Source organism: Melospiza melodia, chromosome 1 (genome assembly GCF_035770615.1).
Source record: "Melospiza melodia melodia isolate bMelMel2 chromosome 1, bMelMel2.pri, whole genome shotgun sequence".
Taxonomy (NCBI): Eukaryota; Metazoa; Chordata; class Aves; order Passeriformes; family Passerellidae; genus Melospiza; species Melospiza melodia.
In genome coordinates, this window is record NC_086194.1 from 149,192,731 (window position 1) to 149,217,205 (window position 24,475).

Genomic DNA, 24,475 nt, shown 5'->3' on the forward strand with positions numbered 1-24,475 from the left:
TTTTAGTGTTTGCTGAGTTTTTCTGTGCAAGGAGTTGTTGCAAATAAACTTGGATTTTATCTTGATTAAGTGACATATGTCAACACATGTAATTTCTGGTGGACCACCTCACTTTTTATCTTATATTAATGACCCAACTTTGCCATTAGTTTACCAAAGGGCAGAAGAAAGGCTTTTAACTATGGATAGTATGCACAGGCTACTTGAAAAAAAATTGAAAATCAGAAGGAAAGATTTGAAAACTGGAGGGTGGTAACAGGGCAGAATGAGATCTTGCATCCCTGCATCTTACAGTACACCTTATTTCTTGCTAGCACCTTTTCCACATGCTTCACTGAGCCAGTCTGGAAAGCAGGCACCTGAGAAGGCGCTGGTGCAATGAGGGATGCTTGGCCTGAGGACAATGAAAGTTTAATGTTTCAAAACTAAACAGTGTATTGAGTTCAAAGGCTCCACTTGCAAGGTATTGTCTGATCCCAGATTTTGAATCATCCTGTTTGTAGGGTTCCCATGGGCTGTTTCACGCCTGAGTGCTGGACTACAGCTTCCTGGTGTCCCTAAATCCTTTTTTGGCACATCTCAAAGCCATTCCTTTGATACTATTCTTCCTTTTCCACAGGAAAAAAACCAGTTGTTGTGTCAGCATCCTGGCCAGGAATCAAAGAGAACAAGCAACTTGTCAGGCAACACCCAGGGCACAGACAATTAGTATGGGGAGGATATTTCAGCAATTGCCTTTTTGCTAGTAAGGAAAAATATAGCGAAAATTTCGTGCAATTTTGGAAAAAATAAGAAGCATCATCTGTAAAAGCTATGAGTTTATTTCTATGGCAGAGGTCAAACAACACCACAGCTACTTTTCCATCCTGTGCTCTCCAGTTCAGGCAGGAATAAGAGCTTTTTTTAGCTAGGTATTCTAGTTGCCTCATAGCTGCCTCATGGCATCTTAGCAGACAAAGTGTCTCAGATTCCCACTGTCTTCCACTTTAGCCATGACAGCAACCACAAACTCTCCCATTTATAATTACAGAGGTACAAATGTATTTTGATCTCATAATCCCTCTTTGGCAAATACACCAATTTCTTATGGGAATATATATATTTTACTTTCTTTCATATGACCAAGCAGTCCATGAGCCACAACCTGAGGACATCAGATACGGAAATATTCTGATTCCATGAATAGCAGATGTGCCATTCATTACACCTTTGCCCTCTTTGAGCTCAGCTTTAAAAGCCCAACCAGAAACACAGAAATGTGAAATAAGTGGAGTAATAAACAGACACTTTAAAAATGTTCTTTATTTTATTTTCAAATTTAAGCTCAATCTTCATTAATCGGTAGAGAGTACAAAAATGTTCCCGTTAGTCTAGTTTGAATTTAGATGTATTTGTAAATAAAACGAAGCCTGCTTTTTCAAATACCATTTCTGTGCACAGATGATATATCTCATTCTTTTCATAAAGCATGTAAAACAAATTTCAGTTCAAACAATAAAATATTTTACACTTGGGTATCAGAATTACAAACAGAAATTAAAGGTTCTCAAAAAAATGTGCCTGAAGTGCAGAAGCACACACTAAAGACATTACAATATACACATGCAGAGACATGCACAAATAAATATGTATATGAGCATACTACGAAGATCAAAACTACCTGTGTCCTGGTTTTTATGAAATCTCAGTAATTCTACTAACAAGAATGCATGTTTAATGCAGTACTCATATATTGCTTACACAATAATTATAGTCTCCTATTTATGTCAGTACAAAATCATTTCAGTCGCACATTAAAATTGTGTGTCTTCCTTCAGTGTCCTACAGTGATGCTGAAATGATGAAATACATTAAGGAATCATAAGGGAGAAGATGAAGGAATAGTGTAAGATAAAGCTGTACTGAGTCTTTGAGAACATTAATTTGCCTCATGATGAATTGGTATCTCTAAATCCTCTCTCTTTAGACAATATCCTCTTGCTTTTGAATGATTCCATTTCTCACATAGTGGAAGAAGATCTATCAAGATATATAGGAAAATCCTATGTGTATATATTGTGTTAGAATTGTGGAAATGTGACAAAGGTCCTTTCTGTTTAAAATCTGAACTTAGATAAATCATAAGAAGTCACCATGTGTTGGCAAATCATTCCAGCAGAAAGTGTGTTGTTTCAGTGTGCCTGTAGAAATCTTCACGGGCAGCCAAGGGATGTCAAATAAATTACGTGGCAATAATGCCTTTTTGGAGAAAATTTCATTTAAAAAATCTGACATATAAGACAGACATGCCCACAGGTCCTTCATCTGAAAGTCCATGTCTTTTAAGATGGTATTTTATTTGATGTCTTTGAGCCATTTATATTTGAAAGATGATGCTCAAAGAACAGACCCTGTAAATAAGACTCCTCATTTCTAGGAAGGCCACTGGAGTGAAAATGTCCATATGATCCTTTGGGCTTGCTTCTTCCATTAAAACTAATGTGGGAATCTATTACAAGGACTTTAAATTGTCTAAAGTGGTATACACTAGATTCTGTCACCCTAATTATACAGAGTGGGGTATTACTTTATAAATTGGTTGTTTCTACTTGTGGTTTTCTCTAGTAGAAGGAAAGTAAACATAAGTACATCCCAATCTGTGTACAGAAGCAAGATCTACATATCCACAACATGCTCTTAATTTTATTAAGGTCATTGCAAGCTTGCACATCAAACACTAAGAAGCCACCTAGGACAGAATGTAATTTCTTTTCAGTTACTAATGCCTAATGAATGAGAACAGTAATGTATTACATGGGGAGTGTGGGTAAAATTGCTTATTACAGAACATGGCTTTTACCACAGAAGTTGGATCCAATCTTTGAATGTCACAAAGTTAATTTTCAGGATATAAACAGGTTTAGGGGATCTTGGAGTAGCTCAGGAACATTATCATGAGCAGGCCAGGGCAGGCAGCATCCAGCACTCTGCAGCTGCTGCCCCGATGGGAGATGTGGGCAGCAAGGTCTGTGCTGCTGCCCAGATAATTGTGTACCAAGGCCATCTCCTGCAAGGCATCCTGTCACAGCTCATGCTGGGAATAGAAGGCTCAAGAGCTGCCTCCCTGATGGCTGCTGGCGTGAGCCAGGGCTGCCTCATGTGCCATGCAGCTCATGGGCTTCCTTCTGTGGTGTGACCCAAGCCGTGTGACACAATCAGCAATCCTCACAAAATAATTTCTTAGCTAACAAATACTCTCACTGACAGGACTCCTTTGTTCTTGCATCTACTCACTCTAATGTGGTATCCACCCAAGGCCACAATCTCTGGAACAGCTTCTTACCCAACAACCCTTCCCTTTTGCCTTCCTTCAAAATCCTGTTTATCCTTAAACACATCAGGATCATTAATCACTTTCTGTAGCTTTCTTGTATCATATAAGTTTATACTGCACTCTCTCTGCCAGTAAATCCTTTCAGAATATGCTATGGTATGCAAAATTCTGGCTCTAACTCTGGATTCCAGTTTGCCTTTTTGTTGGAGTAATTAATAAACAAATCCTATTGCATAGACTTGTTGTACAACAAGGAAAGTAACTCACACACATAAGCAGCAAGCTAATAAAATGATCCTAATACAGAATAAACTAGGGTTCAGTTCACAATTCTATTCTTTTATGCTTGTTTTGAACAGTTCTTTTGAATGGCTCTTTAAGGATACTAATATACATCCATATATATATATATATATATATATACACACACATATATATGGATGTATATTATGGATACATGGATATATGTCTGATAGAGGAGGCAAATAAATTTACCTCTTTTATCTTCATAAACATGCAAACTCACAGAGAATATATATTATTACTTCCATATTAAGAAGTAATATGTTGAATTAATTCCTAGACTTCACTATACTGAACATTTATATTCTTTTTAGATATATATTTATTATAATCATAGAGTACTGTGGCACGGTATGCTCACAATGTATTAAATAAGTTCAGCACAGTGAATTTATTATATCTTATCAAAGAAAGTTAACTTTTTGAACTGACATTAGAATATGACTTTAAAGATTGTGGTTATTTTCTTGTAATATTAATGGTAACCTTTTTCCTAGGCAGACTGGGCTTCAACATAATCAAAGGGGCATTTATAAAACAACCAAGTAGCCACAACTCTTCTTACTAGTTGAGACTAGGACCTTCAAGTAAGGCTGATCAATATGAAAGTTACTATTTTTAAGACCAAAATTATGTCAATACAAACAATAAATTAAAACTAAGTAATTGAACATTTACTATATAAAAACATTACTGTATGACTTAACTATATTTAACCTATATATATAATTGAAAAGAGATTTAGTGGAAGACTAGACTTTAGTCTCACTTTCTTGAGATGCCTGGGCTTGTGTTTTAAAATGTGAGTGCTTTAAATGAACTCTGGGTTTAAATGTCCACACTCAAAACAACTTTGTGACTAAAAATTCAGATTCATTTGTTCATTTCCTGGTTTTAATTGTGATGAGCTGTACCCCTTATTATCCAGCCTCATCTTAATAGCAATGTGGAACAGGACATACACAAGGGATAACATGAAAGTCAGTAAAAAACAAATATAATGGATTTTATGTGTACGTCTGTGCAGTGCCACTGCTTTAGACAAATGACTATGTCTGTTCTTTAGACAAACACTGTAATGCCTACAGTGCTTGCAGCTGGTTTCCACAAGACCTGCTTCTGGAGGCACTCAGTAGCAGCTGCCTGCTGTATTCAACCTGGAACACGTGGAGATCTTCATGTCTTCAGTGAACTGACATTTAAAGTGCAGTGAAGCTTTGTTAAGTCCATCCTCACCTGCAATTTTCTTCATTAATTGGCACAATTCTTTGTTTTTCTTCTGTCACTTTGTCTGATGCCTTTTGTAACGTTAATGGCGACTTCTTGTGTGGACGTTTTCTGTGTGTCCCATTTACTCTGTGAGAGTTTTAAACAGTACAGTGAGTTCCACAATGACAGCAGAAAGAGTCACTGGTGATTAACCCCTAATTTACAAAAACAGTTCTATGTAATAAACAGAATGTCTCCAGCATCCTTCTCACAGCACTGTGGTGCAGAGCAACTGTCTCATTCAGCGTGGACACAAGCTTTTATCTGCTGCAAAGGCAGTGGATGTCAGCAGGCTTTGGATCAACATTCTTGCCTATAATTATCATCTCTGCATGTGTGTACTGTAAAGGCAGAGCAAATAAATCTGGTTTCAGCCCAGAAGTGAAAATGAGAGATTCCTTTTCATGTCCCTGTGAATAGTGCATCATTAGCTGAGCTTGAATTTTCTGTACTTGATTTTATGTTTCTGACGTGAAAATATAGTTTTAAATTACCACTTCTGCCTGCATAAAAGATCCAAGCACAATATATACCTTTCAGAGATTCATCAGTTTATTTTCAATATTCAGAAAAGTCAGTCTGTCTGAGGCATGCAAGTGCATCCCTAATTTAAATTTGTACTTTTCCATCTCCCAGACTGCTTGTTGCCATAAGCAACACACCATAATGCACAGGAAACTGGATAGGTCTAATAAAGTGTACCCAGATCTGGGCTGATAGAGACACATAGCTGGGTTAGGTGGGTTTGATTATTGCATTGCCAGTGTTCCATGAGACTATTTGTCAGTGTAAGGAATGCCAGGTAAATTAGGCATTATTTACATGGTAAGAGTGCCAGGTAAAATAACATCTGATAAAGTTCAGCCATTGACATAAATGGAAGGTTCATATATATCACAGAGAAACACCTGGAGTTAATTTGTTGCTGTGTATTATTTCACATTTCTGCAGCCTGAATACACCAGCTCCTTTGCCATTTGCTCTCCCTGTGCTACTGCTCATGCAAGTCCTTGCCAAAGACTACAATGAGAATCAAACCAGATTATTGTCAATCAGGGACATAATCTGGGTACCACCTTTTCTTTGGGGGGATATCTGACCAACCTGTTACCTTCACTGGTATTACCACTCCTTTCTTTATTACCGTCATCATCATCATCACCATCAATCTTTTACTTCTAAATTGTTTTGACATTACAGTCATGAGAGGATAATAAAATTTCTCTGACTCAGTGTCAAACCTTTCCCCCTCCAACAGCACAAGCTGTACCCTGCCATAACCAGGTATCAAGGGATAAGGCAGATGGCTGCTTTAGAGCTTGATGTTGGAAAAAGTGAGAAACAGAGAGGTGACATGATTTATCCCCTGCTAGCCCACAGGCTGATGGCCCAACCCAAGCCTTGCAAGGGCACCATGTGCTGCATTGCACTGTATTCCATAGCATGTTGAGACAAAAGGAAAACTCTATTAAATGTGAATGCTCAGGGAGATAAAATGGGTACATTTTGAGCTGCAGGAGAAAATCACCTTTTCAACTCTAGGCATCTAAACTTTAGGTGTTCACATTATATGCTCACCTTATGGTTCCCTAAAAGTGGAAAAACAGAGATGCAGAATGGCAGACCAGAGCTGGAGCCTAAATTAGATACTACTCTTTCTCTCTAGGCATATATATTTCTTTTTTTACTATAAGAAGTTTAAACAACTTATTATGTACCTGCATTGGATGTGGAGAATAATGTAAATGCTTTAGTTATTATCAGAAATTGTTTGGCACTGAGCTGCAACAGCAGAGATACGTGTTACTGAATGTATCTCAGCTAGAAAATGCAGGAGGGTATCTTCAAAGTCATGGGGCCTCAGGGCAGGAACCCACACTTCACTGAGCAGTACCATCACAGTCAACACTCACATGATTAATATGTTGTGGGAATTTGCCCGTACTTCCTACTAAGTGCAATACAGAAGTAATTTTCCATTCAATTACAAAATCAGACAATTTTCTCTAACAGTAGGACAGGTGCAAACTGTAATTATGAATTGTGACCAAGTCTTTTTCAAATTGGATTGATAATTATGTAGTTCTGTTCGATCATATCCAACCTCACCAATTAAGATTTCTCTGTGGTCTAGTGGCTAGGACAAGCATTTGGGCTTTTTATTTATAGAAATCCCATGGCTCTAGATGTCATGCTGCTGTGGAATGTGCCCCTGTCCACCTGGAGGTGCAGTATCTCATGAAAAGATACAGCAGTATCTGATGAAAAGATACAGTATCTTTTATGTCACCTGGGAATATCTTTGCACTATAGCAATACAAAAGATAATAATACAATGGAGCTATAAAATAAATGGACATGTACTGATGTGTTGTGTGTTGGCAAATGCAAGGTGACATTCAATCCAAATTCCCTTTTTCATTTGCTCAGACCCCTTGGTTTAAGGATGTGACTCTCAAGATGGGACAGCTTCTGATGGGGTGGGTGTAGCTGTTCTGCCACATGCTGTGCTGAGGCACTATCTGTGGAAAAATGTCAAAAGACAAAGCTCAGTGAGGAGGAGTGCCCACACTGGCAGTAATTCAACAAACTGTGCACGCCTGAGGAGCAGAGACACCAGGGGAGCTTGTTCATGTCTGAGAGAGTCAAGAAACAAAGGATGGAATTGCACAGAGGTGTTGCAGTCATTCTCTGTTTAAAACAACACACCTAACAGGACTTAAGCTGAAGGAATGACCCAAATGGTGATCAAAAGCTGAAATTTGCTTGAACTTGAAAATACATCTTCCTTTTCATGCCCCATGTTGTATGCTAGCAAAGTAAAACCTGTATTATCTTTACATGTATATAAAGCTACTCAAACTCCATTTAAGTGTGAAATTATGTCAACTGAAACTTTTTCCCCCATCTTTGAAGAGAACAATATAAATATGACTTAACAGGGGAGGGAAGTCAGAGGAGACTCTTCCTTTGTGTCCTGGGATGCTCAACAGGCTGTACCCTCTCCTCCCCCATGGGGACTCCTGTCAGGTAAGCTTTATTCACAGTAATACTATTGCTTATGCATTCTGATGTCAGTGCATTTATCAACAGCACTTTGTGGACCTTACTGTGTCCAAGAGGCAAGAAATTGCTCTGTTTGTGGATGTGGAGTCTTACAGAGTTTGCCCAGACTCACAGTGCAATGCATGTCAGTTCTGCATCAGGGACTGCACTCCTGACCACAATTACTGTGCCACCCCTCTGTGCCTCTGGCACCCTCCCAGACCCAGAGTGCCAGAGTGCTCACTCAGAAATATTGTCTGTGAAGGTCTCCCAGGATCTCAGACAGGCAGGTAATACTGAGTGAGGAAGGGAGGGCCCTCAGGCCCACTACATCTGCAGACAACACAGAAAGCAAGGGGGGAGTTTGCCTTTCTGATTTTTTTATGTGACAGAAGAATTTGTGTAGTCAGCAGGATTGCCATGGATAAACAGTTACAGAAGTATGGATGTGCTCCTTCCCAGGCAGGAAAGAAATGGGCCCAAAAATTCTGGAAATACAAAGCAATTATTTATGCAGTATTGGAGACTCATTTATCTTACATGCAAAAGGGAATTAAAGAGTCCTTCCCTCAAATATGTTATATATAGAACATGCTGCTTTGAAATCAGAAAATGGAATATTAAAGTCATCACTGGCTTTTGAGAGGGAAATAAAAGAAAGAGTGGAAACCCAATAACAATCTTATAACTGAGAAAGATAATTTTAAGGTTCTGTTCGCTTCAACAGAGCATAGGGAAAGACAATTATTGTAGAAATTAGGTAGGAAAAAAACACAGCAGTGTGAAACAAAATCGGGGAGAGGAAATAGAGGGCAGAAAAATAACTGAATTGTTACTATCTTTGGAAACTGAGCAGCTGCACAAACAGTTGCAGAAAGAAAAGGAGATAAAGCAAAAACTGGAAGAAAAGGTAAAAATTATGCTTAAGAGGGCTGCTATTCCACCCAGCATTGTACAGATAAGAAAACCAATTTCATCCCTTGGAGAATGGTGAAAAGCTGAGGGGACAGTGGCCACCCACCATTGTCTGCAGGAGACTGAATGCCAATATTAACCCTTTAACTACTGCTGTGCCAAATTTTGTGGAACTGTAATGCAAATTCAGGGAGCAACCTATTCACAGAGGGCAAAACTGGACATAAAAGATAACATAAAAGATGTTATTTATGATTCCACTCTGGGAATACCTCAAGGCTCAATTCATGCTCACCCAGAAGGAAGTGCAGTGTACCTTTGACAGATTCCCACAGGGATTTAAACATTCACCCATGACTGCACATTCTGTGATTGCCAAACCTTTACAGTCTCCCTCTCCCCAGATGTGAAATTCCATGATATTGCAGCAAGAGGAGACTCCCCTGAAAAACTAGGGGAAGCAGCAACAGCAGCATGGCAAGCACTTCTCAAAGTAGAAATTGAGATTCCCCCAGAAATGCCAAGGGCCATGTAAAGGACTTTATCTGCTATATCTGCAGATAACCCAGAAGACAAGGAAGCCTTCCTTCCCCAGATTTTTAGCTAACAACTTCTCATATGAGAAACCAAGGAAGCAGTAAACCAGCCATAGATTTTGGCTTTCTTTAGTCTGCAGCAGCTCAGCAGCTGCTGTGCAAACAGGGCAGGAGTGGAAGGAAGGCTGTAGGAGGCAGGTGGGTGGGTAGGCAGCTGTGGCAGGAGAAGGCTGGACTTTGGTATAGCCCCAAACCTTGTCCTTACAATGTATACAATGTACACAACACATAAGTGAGGGGGAAAACAGGGAGGAGCTGATCCAAAGCCTACTGAAGTTATTGAAAAGACACCCATTGACTTTTTCAAGTTTCATGTCCAGCTTTGAGTGAACCAGGGTTCATGCAGTGCACATATTTTAAGCAGAACAGCAATTAAGGGAAAACATGTTCCTTTTCAGACAATTAATCTAAGTAGTTTGTATGATACATGCCACAGCTGGACTGAGTTGGAAAGAAATGGGCATGGGGGCTTTTTTTTACTGTAGCAAGTGTGTGTTACACTGATTGAATAATAAAACATCAATTCTGTGGCTGTTCAGGCATGAAGCATCGCCAGAGGTGCTCAGCTCCATCACACCATGCCTGTAGTGCAGCCTGGCACCATTTTCTCATACCTCAAGACACTGAATACAGTTTCACTGCAAAGAGAAAAGCTGTCACAAAAGTAACTTAGACCTGGTTGAAGCTAGTGCTGGGCAATAGTGACCATAATTCTCATACCTCAGTGGTCCTGAAGCCATTCTGTCTCTGTGCTGTAGTTCCCATGCTGTGGACCATGGGGTTTGCACACTGAGAGCCACAGTTGCTCCTCTTCTCAGCATTCAGCATTCCAGCTGTGGCTGATGCTGTAGGTACCCCTGTGTGAGCCAATTTGCCATCCTCCAGAAGACCTAGCAGGGACACATGGAATTGGGCAGTTAATACTGAGGAGCAGTTTGAGCTGGCTCTGGAGTGCCTCTGTTTTGCCTCATTTTGTGGTGGTGTCAGTGATGCAAGGTGTGGTACAGTACCCCAGTGAGAGCAGTCTACCTCCCTGTGGCATCTTCATCCTCACATTTTACATCATTTGGCCTTTTTCCTGTGGTCCACTGCTCTGGGAACCATTGGCTCAGGAAATCTTGGGAAAACAGTCAATGAGGGCAGCATGTCAGTGGATTTTTGTCACCTGCAAGTCTGCTGACTTCTCTACACACACACCTCCTTGCATGAGCAAGAGTTGAACTGAAGAGCCAGAGAAGGCCCCCTTAGATCTGTTCCAGTTCTGGGAAATGAAGGGGTTAGATGTGAGCATGGCAGATGATACCAATATGGATGAAAGGCTGCTCCATGCATGGCCTTGCTTTACATATTTTTTTCATTTGAAGTTGAGAAATTTAGAAAAAAATTATTTCATGTTGTTTTGCCTATCAGCCATCAAATAAATGAGTAGTTTGCTTTGAGTAGTTTGCTTTCTGCTCTAGCTGTGTGCATACACATGAATTGTACAATATGATATTGGACAGCATAGATTAATTTTCCCATCTTACTGCATTAACAAAAACCAGTTGTCATTTATGGTGGGTGCAGAGCACTCAACATCTGGTTGCAACAATGGGTCTGAAATCCAGATACAGGGGGTAAGTGGGGTGGATGACTGTTGCTCTCAGTTTAGTTTTTGTCAAAGCTTATTTATGAAGAGCTTTATGTTAAAAGAGAAACAAAGAAGGCAAATTTACTAACTGGCAATGCAGGTATCAAATGTAGAAAAATTAAGGAGTCACAGACACTAAATGAGAAAAAGTATGTGGGAAAACAATGACGACATGGCTGTATGAAGTGACATTTTGTCATCAAGACCTTCTACATTAATCAGGCAGGAATTCAAGTGTTGTGTTAAAGATATTAAAAATGAAGCAAAGTCGTGAATTCTTTCTCAGAAATCTGTAAGAAAAGATGATTTTTCAGTAGAAAGCAACATTTGTCAGTATTAGCTAGCAAAAGAAATGACTGAATTCAATAAAGTTTCACCCAAATATTCAAAGCCTTGGTCTTGAAAATATATAAAATTTTGTGAATAAAAGGTCTTTAAGATCTCTTCTGACTCAAGCCATTCTATGATTCTGTGAGTTAATGTCTGACTACAAACTAGTCACTGCATTTCCCTGAGCAGTCAGAAGATGGAGGCAGAGTATTCCAAAGACACTTTAACTTGCAATGGTGGTAACTAATAATGCTGTCATGTAGGTTTTGATTGAAAAAATTTGAACTGAAAGTTGAAAATACTATAATTTATTTTTTACAAAAATACTTCTGTCTTTGGAAACTGCCTTTTCTGCTAGATATAAAAGCCGGTGTCGTTCTTGTGTCCAAGTTTAGATGCAACTTCAGTAAGGCAACAGTAAACTTCACCTCTCCTGCATCTCCCAAAATTCCCCTCCTAGCTGTGTTTTAGGCCTTACCTCTCCCTATCACTGGGCAGGACCAGAGGAGAGGCACCAATGCCTTGGTGCAGGGCAGTGAGTGGCACAGGCTGGTGCTGCAGACAAAAGCAGCTGTCGGGGAGGGAGATGGAGAGGCAGCGAGCCACTGTGAGTCAGAGCTCCAGCCAGGAGCTCACTGCTCCACCTTGCAGTGGAGCTCTGAGAACCAGCTTGAGCACAGCTTTCAACAGGCAAACTGCACAGGAATTACTCACTAATTCCATTAATTGAGTCTTTGACATTTCAAACTTCCAAATGATGAGTTTTTCCTTCTGTGGAGTCATCCTATGAAATTACTTTCCACCATGTATCTCTTTGGCCATCTGGTCTCTGACTAAATTGTCTGGTGAAACATCTGTCAGCTAAAAGCCATTTTGTTATTAAGTCCAATTGTTAATTTATCAGATTGTGTTGCATCTTTTGGTCTTGCACAGAAAAATTTTTCTTACATTAATCCATTTCCAGAGGCAGATGGAAAACCTCAATGCTGAAAATGTATATCTGGATATACATCAAATGTATATCTGCCTACAGCTGGAGGTGCTCACAGGCTCCTTCCCTCCCTCTCCTTTACCTGGGCTTTCCTTCTCCTTTGGGATGTGCAAATAAAACGTCTCTCATTATGGTCTAGACTAATTTCCAACATGGACACGGAAAGCATTACTATCAGTCTCATTACCTATCTAAACACACCTGGAGTTTTATGATGAGTGAAATGCATCATTTCACTTAATCACACTGAGGAGCAGCAAAAATATTCAGGCAGACTAAATAGAAATCCCCATGAAAAGCATTTAAAGGTACATGAAACATGAGCTGAAATGAATCCTCACTTTTGCTTACCAAGGTTCAGCAGCTGGAATTGAAGTTAAACATTCCAAGTAGTACCTTGCACATTTGTCACCATGATATTTTCTGAAAAATCCCTTCACCAGGATTTTTCTCCTGAGAAGCTGACAAGCCTCAGAAACAAAATGCAAACAATAATTATCTGATTGCTTGGAATGTGGTTTGGAGGCTGCTTACCAACAGGTGCATCTTTGATTGGTTCCCTGTGAATTGTTTTTACTTAATGACCAACCCCAGTCCAGCTGTGTTGGACTCTCTGGTCACTCACAGGTTTTATTATCATTCTTGTCTCGCCTTCTGAGGTCTCCTTTTTCTTTTTTTAGTGATAATATAATGTAATATGATATTATAATATAATATAATATAATATAATATAATATAATATAATATAATATAATATAATATAATATAATATAATTAATATAATTAATATAATATAATATAATATAATATAATATAATATAATATAATATAATATAATATAATATAATATAATATAATATAATATAATATAATATAATATATATATCAGCCTTCTGAGAACTTGGAGTCAATTCTCATCTCTCACCTTGTCCTGGGGACACACAACACTGCAGCACACATTTATTTTTTAAAATAGTGATTGACTACTGGGTTAATTTACAAAGGCTTAGGCAAAATGTCAACCATTGGAAAGCTGTAAATTCAGTCTCAATGTCCCAAAGGTGTGTTCCTTGTGGGAATTAACTCAGGGAAGTCCAGTGGGCTGTATGGCCTGGTGCCATTCCCAGCCTTACAGCATAAATATACAGAAGGATACTGCTGACGTAACCAGTGTAACTGTGATCATAAAGTGCTCTGGCTTTAATGCATCTGTATGCATGTGAAAAAGTTATCACTCACATTTATGTTCACTCTAAAATGAAGGCAGTAGCTGCATTAAAACTTCATGCCATCAGCCATCAATCTTCTCCTAGATAAATCCATTGCATTTTTCCATCTTTTCCACACACAGTGTAAACACTCAGAAAGCATTCAGGCATCAGCATTGTGCAAATGTCAGATATTCATGCTTTTAGTACTGCAAGTGCTTGAAACAATTCTGATGGCTCCCATGGGAAATGCTAGCAGTTTACTAAAATGAAAAGTGCAACATGAGGACAATATCCAGACAAAATGTACAGAGACAGAAACACAACTATATACACTGTTTGGAAACTGGTAAAAAAAAACCCACAATCAAAATATTTCAGTCAGTCAATGAAGAATGGGCTGGTTATTTTTCTCTCCAGTAGCTATCATACATCTGGACCAGCTAGCCTAAATCTTCCATCTCCCAAGAGGAGAAGGAGCCAGGAGGAGGCTCAACATTGCTTTGTTTTAATCAGCTGCTTCAAATGTGAGGCTCAGTTAAGCAAACAGCAATGCAGAGGGGCTCAGTGAACTCAGGAAAAACTTAAAAAGTAAAGTCCTGGCTCACAGCCTCCAGCTGTCCATGTTAATTGGTAAAACACCACTCCTTCATCTACCTCTTTCACTTACTTTTAACCTGTGCTTTTCCTAAACAGAACAGAAAAGGCATTGTGGCAGTCTAGGGAAGCAGACTGGTGTTTTATTTTGTAATGTATTCATCAGAAGATAAAATTGCCTCATTGCATTATTTCTTTGTGCACAGCAAGGGACCAGGGCCCTTGTTTCATGCGAGACAGCTGCTGAAAAATGGACCCACACACCAGAGCCAGAGATCTGCTGCTGTACGACAGAAAGGAGGGGTGCTGGGTGCAGGTCAGACAGAAACCCTTACAGTAAACTGCTGGCTTTGAGCATTCTGTTCCTGAGTCTTAAATATTACAGAATTCAATTGAAGATAAACCCCAACTTTCAATCCCAGATTTCTTTTCACTGGAATCTGTTTTAAACTGCAGGGACATTTGAGGGAAAAAAGTTGGAACAAGCAATACCATTTCTGTTTCTATGAAGAGATGTATTTCTTTAACTGATTACAGTTAAAGAAAAGAGAGATTTTGGCCACTTCAATGATGAATTTCTGCCTAGTAATTCAGCATTGAAGTGCTTTATGTGGAAATTTTGGAAATTTTAATCAATGAACAACAGGGCAAGCTGCACTCTGAACTGTGTTTCCTGTATGCAATACATTGCTCTTCTGCTTTGAGATTGGCAGGAACCTTTGCTTAAATCTAATAAAATTTTTATTTTTTTCCTGTGAATTCTACATTCCTAAACTGAAAAATGCAGAATTAGAACTGTCTGTAAAGTGTAAATACGCTCCCAGGGCAAAAAGAAAACAATTTTAAAATGTCCTGAATCAGGATATGAAGACTGGGACAGAGCAAAGAGTGCTGTTTCCACAAAAAGAGTAATTTTGCAGAGCAATTTCCTTCTCAGCATTTTGCAGGCAGGATTGACAAAACCACGACTCAGGTTTCCTGCTCAAACACTTTCAGGCACTCTCCCTCTCTCACCATCCCTCCTCCCACCACCTGCTGCAGAGACAGAGTAAAATCCCTTCCTTTAGTTAATGACAGACCTTTGGCTCTCAATAACTAGGAATATTTTTGCCTTTGAAGATTTTGGTGCTGCAAAAAAGAGGGGTTTTTTCACAGGGAAGCAATTTGGAGAGATGGTTCCAGTTCATCTTCCTGCAAATCATCTCTATTGATGCTCAACAGCATTTCTGCTTCCTGGCGCTGTGACAGCTGGGAAAGTCTTTCATGTAATTCAATCCTGTACATGACATTTTCAGTGAATTTTCTTTAGCAGTGGGTAAATTATTATACTGGGGTAAACTGTGGGTGATCAATCCTAGCAGGTCTGCCTTAGACTGTAGGGAGGGTTTATCAAGGCTGTTGGCCACTAACTGAATGGATGCTAATCGAAGCCTGAGAGGTTTTGTGCAAAGATGATCACAGTTTATGTTGGCTGGCATTACAACTCTTGCAGTGATCTGAGAAAATCACAGAACAGACAGTGCAGTGAAGAGGCTGCTGGGGAAGGAGGAAGCACCTGGAGAGCCCTGTCCAGCCCCTGCCCTCCCTTCTGTCACAGGGCTGGGGGGTGGCTGCTCCCCCTGAGACACCAGGACTGCTCAGGAGGCTTCATGCAGTGTCAGAACCACCTACTCTCAAACGACATTGAAGATTTCCCGGCAATTGGGTCTGATACCTCTCGCAGAATAGCAAGCTGAAGGGTCATAGAAAAAAAATTCTCATCTCTCAATTACCTTTGACACTTTTACTTAAGTTCTGCTATCTATGGATGCATTCTTTTTTTTAAGGCAGTCAATATTTATTAAAAACCAATTAATTTAAAAATACTTCCAGAGGTGGTGGGGTAGATTGCTTAGCATAATCAGATGGGCCAAATAAGTATTGGTGCTGTTTTTTAACTGAAATGTGAAATGAAGCCATTATTGCACTATCAAATACAGCAAAGGTGAAAATGTGTGGAATGGAAGCATTAGCAGCTAGGGTTGGGCTGAAAAATATGGTCATTACAAAAAGCTGTATTTATCATCTGAGTCTGATTTTTTCCAATAATTTCAGTGTTCTCTTGTGGAGCAACAAATAGTGGTTTAGGCCAACACTGTAATCCTCGATCACCTTCTGCACCGAGCAAACCCCAAGTATATGATTACTGTACAAGAAAATCCAAACAAAGGTTGTAGTGCAGTGTAATTTTCCTGCCAGAGAAGAGCAGAGTGAGAACATGTGAGAGGAACAACCCTGCAGGCACCAAGGTCAGCAGAGAAGGAGGGGCAGGAGGTGCTCCAGGCACCGGAGCTGAGATTCCCCTGCAGCCCTTGGTGCAGCCCGTGGTGAAGCAGCTGCACCCCTGCAGCCCCCTGAGGTCCAAAGGGATGCAGAAATCCCCCCACACCTGTGGATGAGACCCACACTGGAGCTGTGGGTGCCTGGAGGAGGCTGTGGCCCTGTGGAAGAGCCAGTGGAGAGAGGGCCCTGCCCCAGGCTGGAGCAGCTGTCCTTGGAGGGCTGCACCCATGGCAGGGTGACCCACACTGCAGCAGCGCTGGGAGCACAGCTGCCCACGGGAGGGACTCACCCTGCAGCTGTTCACACAGAGCTGCTGCTCCTGACATGGACTCACTTTGGAGAGGTTCATGGAGAACTGTCTCCTGTGAGAGGGACACCCCTCTTCTCCCTGAGCAGCAGGAGAAGCCTCAGGTGATGAACTGACCATAAACTCCATTCCCTGCCTCCTTGAGCCACTGGGGGAGGAGGTAGAGCTGGGAAGGAGGGCTTATTTTACTTCTCATTATCCTGCTCTGATTTTGTTAGTGCAGTAAATTCATTTCATATTGCTAAGTTGAGCCTGTTTTGCCAGGGACAGTGTTTAATGAGTGATCTCTCTCCCAGTCCTTATCTCAACCCATGAACCCTTTATTGAATTTTCTCTCCTCTGCCCAGCTGGGAGGGGAGTGAGTGAGTGCCTGACATCTGGCCCAGGTAAACCCACAACAGTGTGTTGAATGGGAAATGGCAAAGGCACTGCTCTCACACATTCTCTCTCCTCTGTCCTCTCTCCAGCTGCTCTTCTGCAGGTTCTTCCCGCCATTACTTCTTAAATATATCCCAAAGGTGTCCCCCTGACTGCTGATGAGCTAAGCCTTGGCCAGTGCTGGGCCCATCTTGGAGCTGCCTGGCTCCTCAGGACATGGGGAAAGCTTCTGGCAGCTTCTCACAGACACCAACCCTGTACCCTGCTCCCACTACAAAACATTGCCACACAAACACAACGCATTATTATACCCAAGGTCTGGACTAACATGGAAAGGGAATGGCTGCAATATGTCTACAGTCCAGAAGAACTGCATTTATTCACTTTCACCGTAATTCTGAACTGTAATGAGGCTATCTCCTGAAAATATCACATCAGAATCACTGCTATAGTTGTTTATTAAACATACCAGATTTTGAAACAACCCATTAATAAAAGAACATAAGGGCATAAGAGCACAAAGAGATCCTGATATTCCTATGTAACGCACTGATCCATTTTTGTCTCTTGACCTAAAACACATGGTTTATTAAACACTTCTCTGCAGCCCAATTCACTAAAAACACTCTGCTGCACCTGCTTCTTAATTGACAACCTGATGTTTGCTTATTTATGTCTGTGGAGCTCTTGACTTTACGTGCACCTGGCGAGGGCGGGAGCGGATGACGGCAGCGCGGTCCGAGCCAGCATCGTCCCGTTGTCACGGAAACCGGAGCTGGCACGGCCCGGCCCGGCTGCGGCTGCCCTGGCACGGCACGGCCCGGCTGCCCTGGCACGGCACGGCCCGGCTGCCCTGGCACGGCAACGCCCGGCTGCCCTGGCACGGCCCGGCCCGGCCCGGCTGCCCTGGCACGGCCCGGCCCGGCCCGGCTGCGGCTGCCCTGGCACGGCCCAGCACGGCCCGGCCCGGCTGCCCTGGCACGGCACAGCCCGGCTGCCCTGGCACGGCCCGGCCCGGCACGGCTGCGGCTGCCCTGGCACGGCCCGGCCCGGCTGCTCGGGCTCGCAGCCCCCGCCGCACACCGCCCAGAACGGACCGGCCAGAAGTTCCCCGCCAAAGGTCGGCCCTGAAACGCCTTATTCGGCATCCTGAGGCCCGGCCCGAGCCGAGCTGCAGCGACGAGCCCGGTCCGTGAAACACCCGGAGCTGTCAGCCCCCCGGGAACAGCGGAGCGGCCGCGGGAGCCAGCGCTGAGCCCCAGAGAGCAGGGCACGAATCGCTCACCAACACACAGGCATGTCAATTGTGCAAGATGAACTGTCAGCCAGCCACACTGCTAGACGGGGATGACATTTCCCCTGTATTCCTCTGATTCTCTCTATTTTACAAAGGACTCGATTGCCCTCCCATTTCAGAGCTGTTCTGCAAATGTCTTCGCTGATCCTAAATTGCAGGTTTCATTCCTGGCAGACCACTTACTGCAATTCTGTTTGCTGATGCCATGGGCAAGTTGTCCTCCTGAGTACATCAGGCGAGTCTGTGTGAAATATGGATAATGTTTTCTTTAATATGCTTCAGGAAAAAAAAAACTACTTCACTAAGGAAAAAGTGTAAAGTTCAAAGAATAAAAAGCAATTTTTTAGCTGATACTGTGGGTGACGTCATGATAAAAAAATGAACAAGTAATTTAATAACTGAGGAACAAGTCAGCCCTGAGGCAATCCGTACTCAGCTTTTCCATTCTAAGACAAGAAAATTATTTTTTACTTGGTTGCTGCATCATTTAAAAATTAATTACTTTTATTTGCATTTCAATAACAGTCCCTATTAAAGACTGGGATCTTACTGTGATGGTTGCTGTGGAAAAACAGTGGGGAGAGATCCTGTCTTAAGGGACTTGCAGCCTGTGGGGTAAATGGATTGTGAAGTCTGTCTGACCACAAGATAAAGACCCATATCCACTCTGAGGGGCTCTCAGGTATAATAAAGAAAAATAATTGAATACAGCAGCTAACCTCATCAGTGAAAATAGAAAGAAGTAGAAATAAAATGGCTTTAAACCTGCTTAAAACAAACAACATTAATTTTTTTTTTTGTTCATATTGAATGTGTTTATAGAGTACATGTATGGTTCTGGTTTCTGGCAGTAAACTGTACATCTTAAATTTCTAGGATATACACTACATCTACATCTACATCTACATCTACATCTACATCTACATCTACATCCACATCTACATTTCTGCAAGTTATCCCAACATAGCATAACAGGTTGTGCAAGCATGTTCCAAAATACTGGAGAGTTTTTGTGTGCTTTTTGTGAATTCAACCTTTTCGCCGTGGTTTGCGTGCAACCCGTGGTGGCTGCCCTGGGGACTCATCTGTACCCACAGATTATTACTTCCTCTGAAAGTCATTACTTTGCTAACAGTTCCACTTAGCTGAATCAGACCCTCTAAAGAGAAAGCAATTTGTGCAAAGAGTTGCAAGGATCAAGGAACGGTTACTAAGCAGAAATGCAGCCTATTATTTCCCCCAGCTATAACCTACGCAGTAGCTCAGTCCTGTGAAAAGTTCTTTGCTCACACAGCAATGGATGTTCTTCCAAGAAATGGCTTTATTCTAAGGGCTCATTGTGATTCTTTCTTTTTTTTCTCCCTCACAGAAGCCACTCATCCTATGAACAGTATGTACACTTATTTTCCAGAAAATGCCTTTCAATTCCAGCACCTACAGTGCTTCATGGAGTTATTACTTTTCTATCCCTCCTCATCCATACCTGGTTGCCCTGTTCCTCATTGCCAAAGCCTCAGCAGTGTACTGCAACGCTATCAAGTTACATAATACACATTACTATATAAGTTACAAGCACCTATATTTGTGTCTGTTGGTGACTTCTCATGCCCTAAGTCACTTCTCATGAACCTAAGATCATCTCTCTTATTTTAGGTATGTTATAGCAAGTAATACTGGCCTCTATGTCTTCCTTTAAAAATAGGGAGATTAATATACACTTTATAAAAATGGATGTAAAAAATCAAGTAGAGAAATTAACAAATACTCTAACAAGGGATCAATTGAAATTGGAAAAATAAAAAAGCAAATAAGAAAATAATAAAAAAACTCAATGCTTTCCTATTAATTTAATAATATTTAAGCTTTCAAAATGCTTTGGTAAAGGTACAAACATTTGGCTACAGAAATACGTACAATTCCAATGAGAGCAGGCACAGAAACCTGAATGTACTGGATGAAAAAAAGAGAAGCATATGATGAAATTTGTGGTGGTATGAAATTACTAAGATTAATGTATGGGAGTTACTAACCCTTTCCTCACTGCTACACTCTGATTCTGTATACACGACATTCTTTCATCCCTGAGTGATTTACTCCTCTTTACGTTTTGATGTCCAATTCTGCTGTTTTTTCTACAACTGAGACATGTTGGCAATCACAACCACCTCTTACTGCTTTTGTCTTTTCCCAAAAAGAATTTTTTCCCAAAATATTTTTTCATCCTATCTCTATGTCTCTCTCTTCACAGAATTTCACCAGTTTATTCCAAATGAAAAAATGACAGAGAAGAACTTCATCCTCTTTCCCCAACCTCGTTTGGCTGGTGCCCCCTTGCCTGGCTGCCTCCTCCCTTTGTGTGTCCCAGTTACAGCTCCTTCCTGCCTTGCCTTGTGCCAGTGCCATCTCCCATTTCCCCATCTCTCCCATCCTGCTCTTGTCCCCTCCCTTACCCTTCCTTTTTGTTTCTCACTCTGAGGTAGTTTTCAGTTCTCACAATAAAGTCACGTATTCCTCTTCATGTCTTAAATCCATATTTGACCTCATTTGCCCCTCCAATTGCTCCTTCCTCTCCCTTTCATCTGTAAATTCACTTAAAGTACTGTTATTGTCCCTGGAGTACCTCTCCTTATCCCTTTTCCTTCCCTACCTCAAACCTTACCCTACAACAGCTCTCCCTGAAGTACTTCATGAATTTTGAGGCACTAATTGGGAGCAATGTGTGTTCCTCAGGCTCCTTAAACTGCTGTCACCACAGCTCAGTTGAAGAGTGAATCTCTGTTGAAGAGTGAATTGTTTTTGCTTCTACTCTGTCCTTTCCTCATCACTTTCCTTCTGATTTCTTCTGCAAGGTTGTCTTGTAAAGAGTTTCATGCCCTCATCAGTCTCTGCTGGTCTCGAGCGTTGTTCTCTTCTCCTTATCTCTGGTATTCTCATCTCCAAACACAAAGTCAATTACCCCATGTTTCTAGGAAGAATACTTACTGATCTACCTCTTTATTACCTCCTGTTCAGAGTCAGATCTTGAACTGTCTAGCTTCTGTTTATGATTAGGCACAACTCAAAGTAAACACGGCTAAGATAATGGTAAGTGTGGGTAAAAAGCTAACACTCTATTTAGCTTTCACTGCTGGAGACAACACTTACCTACAATTTGAACTTACTGCTCAGCATCATCTTGAGCTTCTTTAAATTTCTTATCTAATCTTCATTAACATGGTATCTTATAGAATCATTCACCTTCAAATTCTCATGGTTTTCCATGTGACTACTGCAGAGTATTCTTTGGCCTTTAGGAGTACAACGTAGACCCTTTGTGACTTCTCCCTCCCTGTCACATTTTGGTCAGCAGAGAGTTTTGGTCTCCCTATTCCAGCTGGCCTGTGATGCCCACCCCACCTTTGTGAATTTTCACTCCTGCACTTTCATAATTTCGTCCTGATGCTTTGTTACTTTCTACAAAGGCTGTAAAGCTACTTATTTACATCTGAACCTGCCTATAGGCATTTACTGCTTTACATGGAAATTGTAATTATTCTGGGCAGCAACCATTTGTACAACATCTAGCACAATGAATTTCTGGATTTAAGCTGAGATTTCTAGATACTGCTGCAATAGACAATAATTCTTAAATCAATTTAAACTGCACATCAGATCAGAGCTCCTCAATCCCTCTCTCATATCTGTCACTTCTATAACACCTCAGGTGCACAACTGGGGATGTAGCATACTGACAAGAACTGGGAAATTCAAACTTGCAGGTCTGCTCCTATCCAACCCACCCTCTGGCCAACTTTCTGTATAAGAGAAGGCATCAGAGGTAGTGTGGAAGAAAGCTGCCTCTTCCTTAATTTCAATTTATTTCCTAAGTTACTTGTCTTGTGAAAGAAAAAGCCACGTATGGGTAGAATCTCAAGAACCTCAAGGACCGAGTTCTCTTCCCTCTGATAACGTTGCTCCATAGCTGACGGCGTCTGTACGCTCTCGCTCGCAGCCGAGCGCGGCCGTGAGGGGTTCTCTAGAGCCCGAGCCGGCTCCGGTAGCCCAGAGCCCGGAGCGCATGGGGCCGCTCCCGGGGCCGCTCCCGACTCTGCCCGCTCCCGACTCTGCCCGCTCCCGACTCTGCCCGCTCCCGACTCTGCCCGCTCCCGGCGCTGCCCGCTCCCGGGGCCGCTCTGGGCGCTGTCCGCTCTGGGCGCTGCCCGCTCCCGGCGCTGCCCGCTCCCGACTCTGCCCGCTCCCTGCGCTGCCCGCTCCCGACTCTGCCCGCTCCCGACTCTGCCCGCTCCCGACTCTGCCCGTTCCCGGGGCCGCTCCCGGCGCTGCCCGCTCCCGGCGCTGCCCGCTCCCGGCGCTGCCCGCTCCCGACTCTGCCCGTTCCCGGGGCCGCTCCCGGCGCTGCCCGCTCCCGGGGCCGCTCTGGGAGGGCCGGGCCGGGCAGAGGCTCCGGGCCCTCCGAGCAGCTTCGAGTGCCCGCATTTCCTGGCGGGGGGCTGGAGGGGCGGGGTACGCGCTTCTCCCAGCAGGAACACGGGAACACCCCGCTGCATGCACACACACACCGAGTGTGTACGGCAATAGACAGCGGGGGCCGGTGCGCACACGGCGGGTGTCGGCGCACACACAGGATGTGTAGGTGCACACACAGCGTGTACGTGCACACACAGGATGTGTAGGTGCACACACAGGATGTGTAGGTGCACACACAGGATGTGTAGTTGCACACACACGGTGTGTAGGTGCACACACAGGATGTGTAGTTGCACACACACAGTCTGTAGTTGCACACACAGGATGTGTAGTTGCACATACACGGTGTGTAGGTGCACACACACAGTCTGTAGTTGCACACACAGGATGTGTAGGTGCACACACAGGATGTGTAGTTGCACACACACAGGATGTGTAGTTGCACACACACGGTGTGTAGTTGCACACACAGGGTGCATAGGTGCACACACAGGGTGTATAGGTGCACACACAGGGTGTGTAGGTGCACACACAGGATGTGTAGTTGCACACACATGGTGTGTAGTTGCACACACAGGGTGTGTAGGTGCACACACAGGATGTGTAGGTGCACACACAGGGTGTGTAGGTGCACACACACGGTGTGTAGGTGCACACACAGGATGTGTAGGTGCACACACAGGGTGTATAGGTGCACACACAGGATGTGTAGGTGCACACACACGGTGTGTAGGTGCACACACAGGATGTGTAGGTGCACACACAGGGTGTATAGGTGCACACACACGGTGTGTAGGTGCACACACAGGGTGTGTAGGTGCACACACAGGGTGTCGCCGCCGCTCCCCTCCCCGCGGTGCCCGCCCGCCTCTGCCGCACTCACCGGGGCGAGGGCCGCCCTGCTCCCGGCCGGGGCCCTCGGCGCTGCCGCCCTCCTGCGGCGGGCTCTCGGAGTCCGTGTTGGTCAGCCAGGTGGACTCGGTCTCCCGCGTCCAGCTCTCGTAGTAGCGGGGCTCGATGGCGTCGGCCCGGCTGCCCCCGCAGCCCATGGCGACGCCCGCTCAGAGCCGCCGCCGCCGCCGCCCGGGCAGCATCGCCCCGCCGGGCACGGCCGCCCCGCGGCCCCGCTCACGCCCTCGGGCCCATCCCCGCTCGTCCAGCTCTCCCCGGCTCCGCTCTTCCGTCTACCCCTTCTCCCCGGCTTTATTATCTCCGCTGTCCCCCCGCACCCCACCCAGGCTCCTGGCTGTCCCCTCCCCTTCTCCTCCCGCAGCCCTCACCCCTCCCCTCCCGCTTCTCTCCCATCCCGCCGCCTCCCGGCTGTCCCCGATCTTTCCCCACCGCGGGGCTCTCCCAGAAGCGGGGCCGGCCCTGCCCTGCCGAGCCCCTCCGGTGCCCGATGCCGGGGCAGACACGGGGACAGCTCTCTCCTCCCCGGGCTAGGGCTGCACGGAAAGGATTTACACGCACATGCCCCCGTGCCACAGCTGGCACCGCACAGCAGCCC

General features: G+C 43.3%; 1 protein-coding gene across 2 annotated transcripts; it reads right to left on the bottom strand.

Moving 5' to 3' along the window:
• Positions 1 to 1,276: 1,276 nt before the first annotated feature.
• On the bottom strand, positions 1,277 to 24,051 carry BAALC (BAALC binder of MAP3K1 and KLF4). 2 transcript variants are annotated; one of them, XM_063171483.1, is made up of 3 exons: positions 23,852 to 24,051; positions 10,162 to 10,331; positions 1,277 to 4,972 (listed from the first exon to the last, which is right to left on the bottom strand). In XM_063171483.1, exons 1-3 carry the CDS (start codon positions 24,015 to 24,017, stop codon positions 4,868 to 4,870), a joined length of 441 nt encoding a protein of 146 aa, XP_063027553.1. In that variant the 5' UTR covers positions 24,018 to 24,051; the 3' UTR covers positions 1,277 to 4,867. The 2 variants fall into 2 exon arrangements, with proteins under 2 accessions (XP_063027553.1, XP_063027562.1); XM_063171492.1 differs by lacking the exon at positions 1,277 to 4,972 and adding an exon at positions 4,980 to 7,407.
• Positions 24,052 to 24,475: the final 424 nt, after the last annotated feature.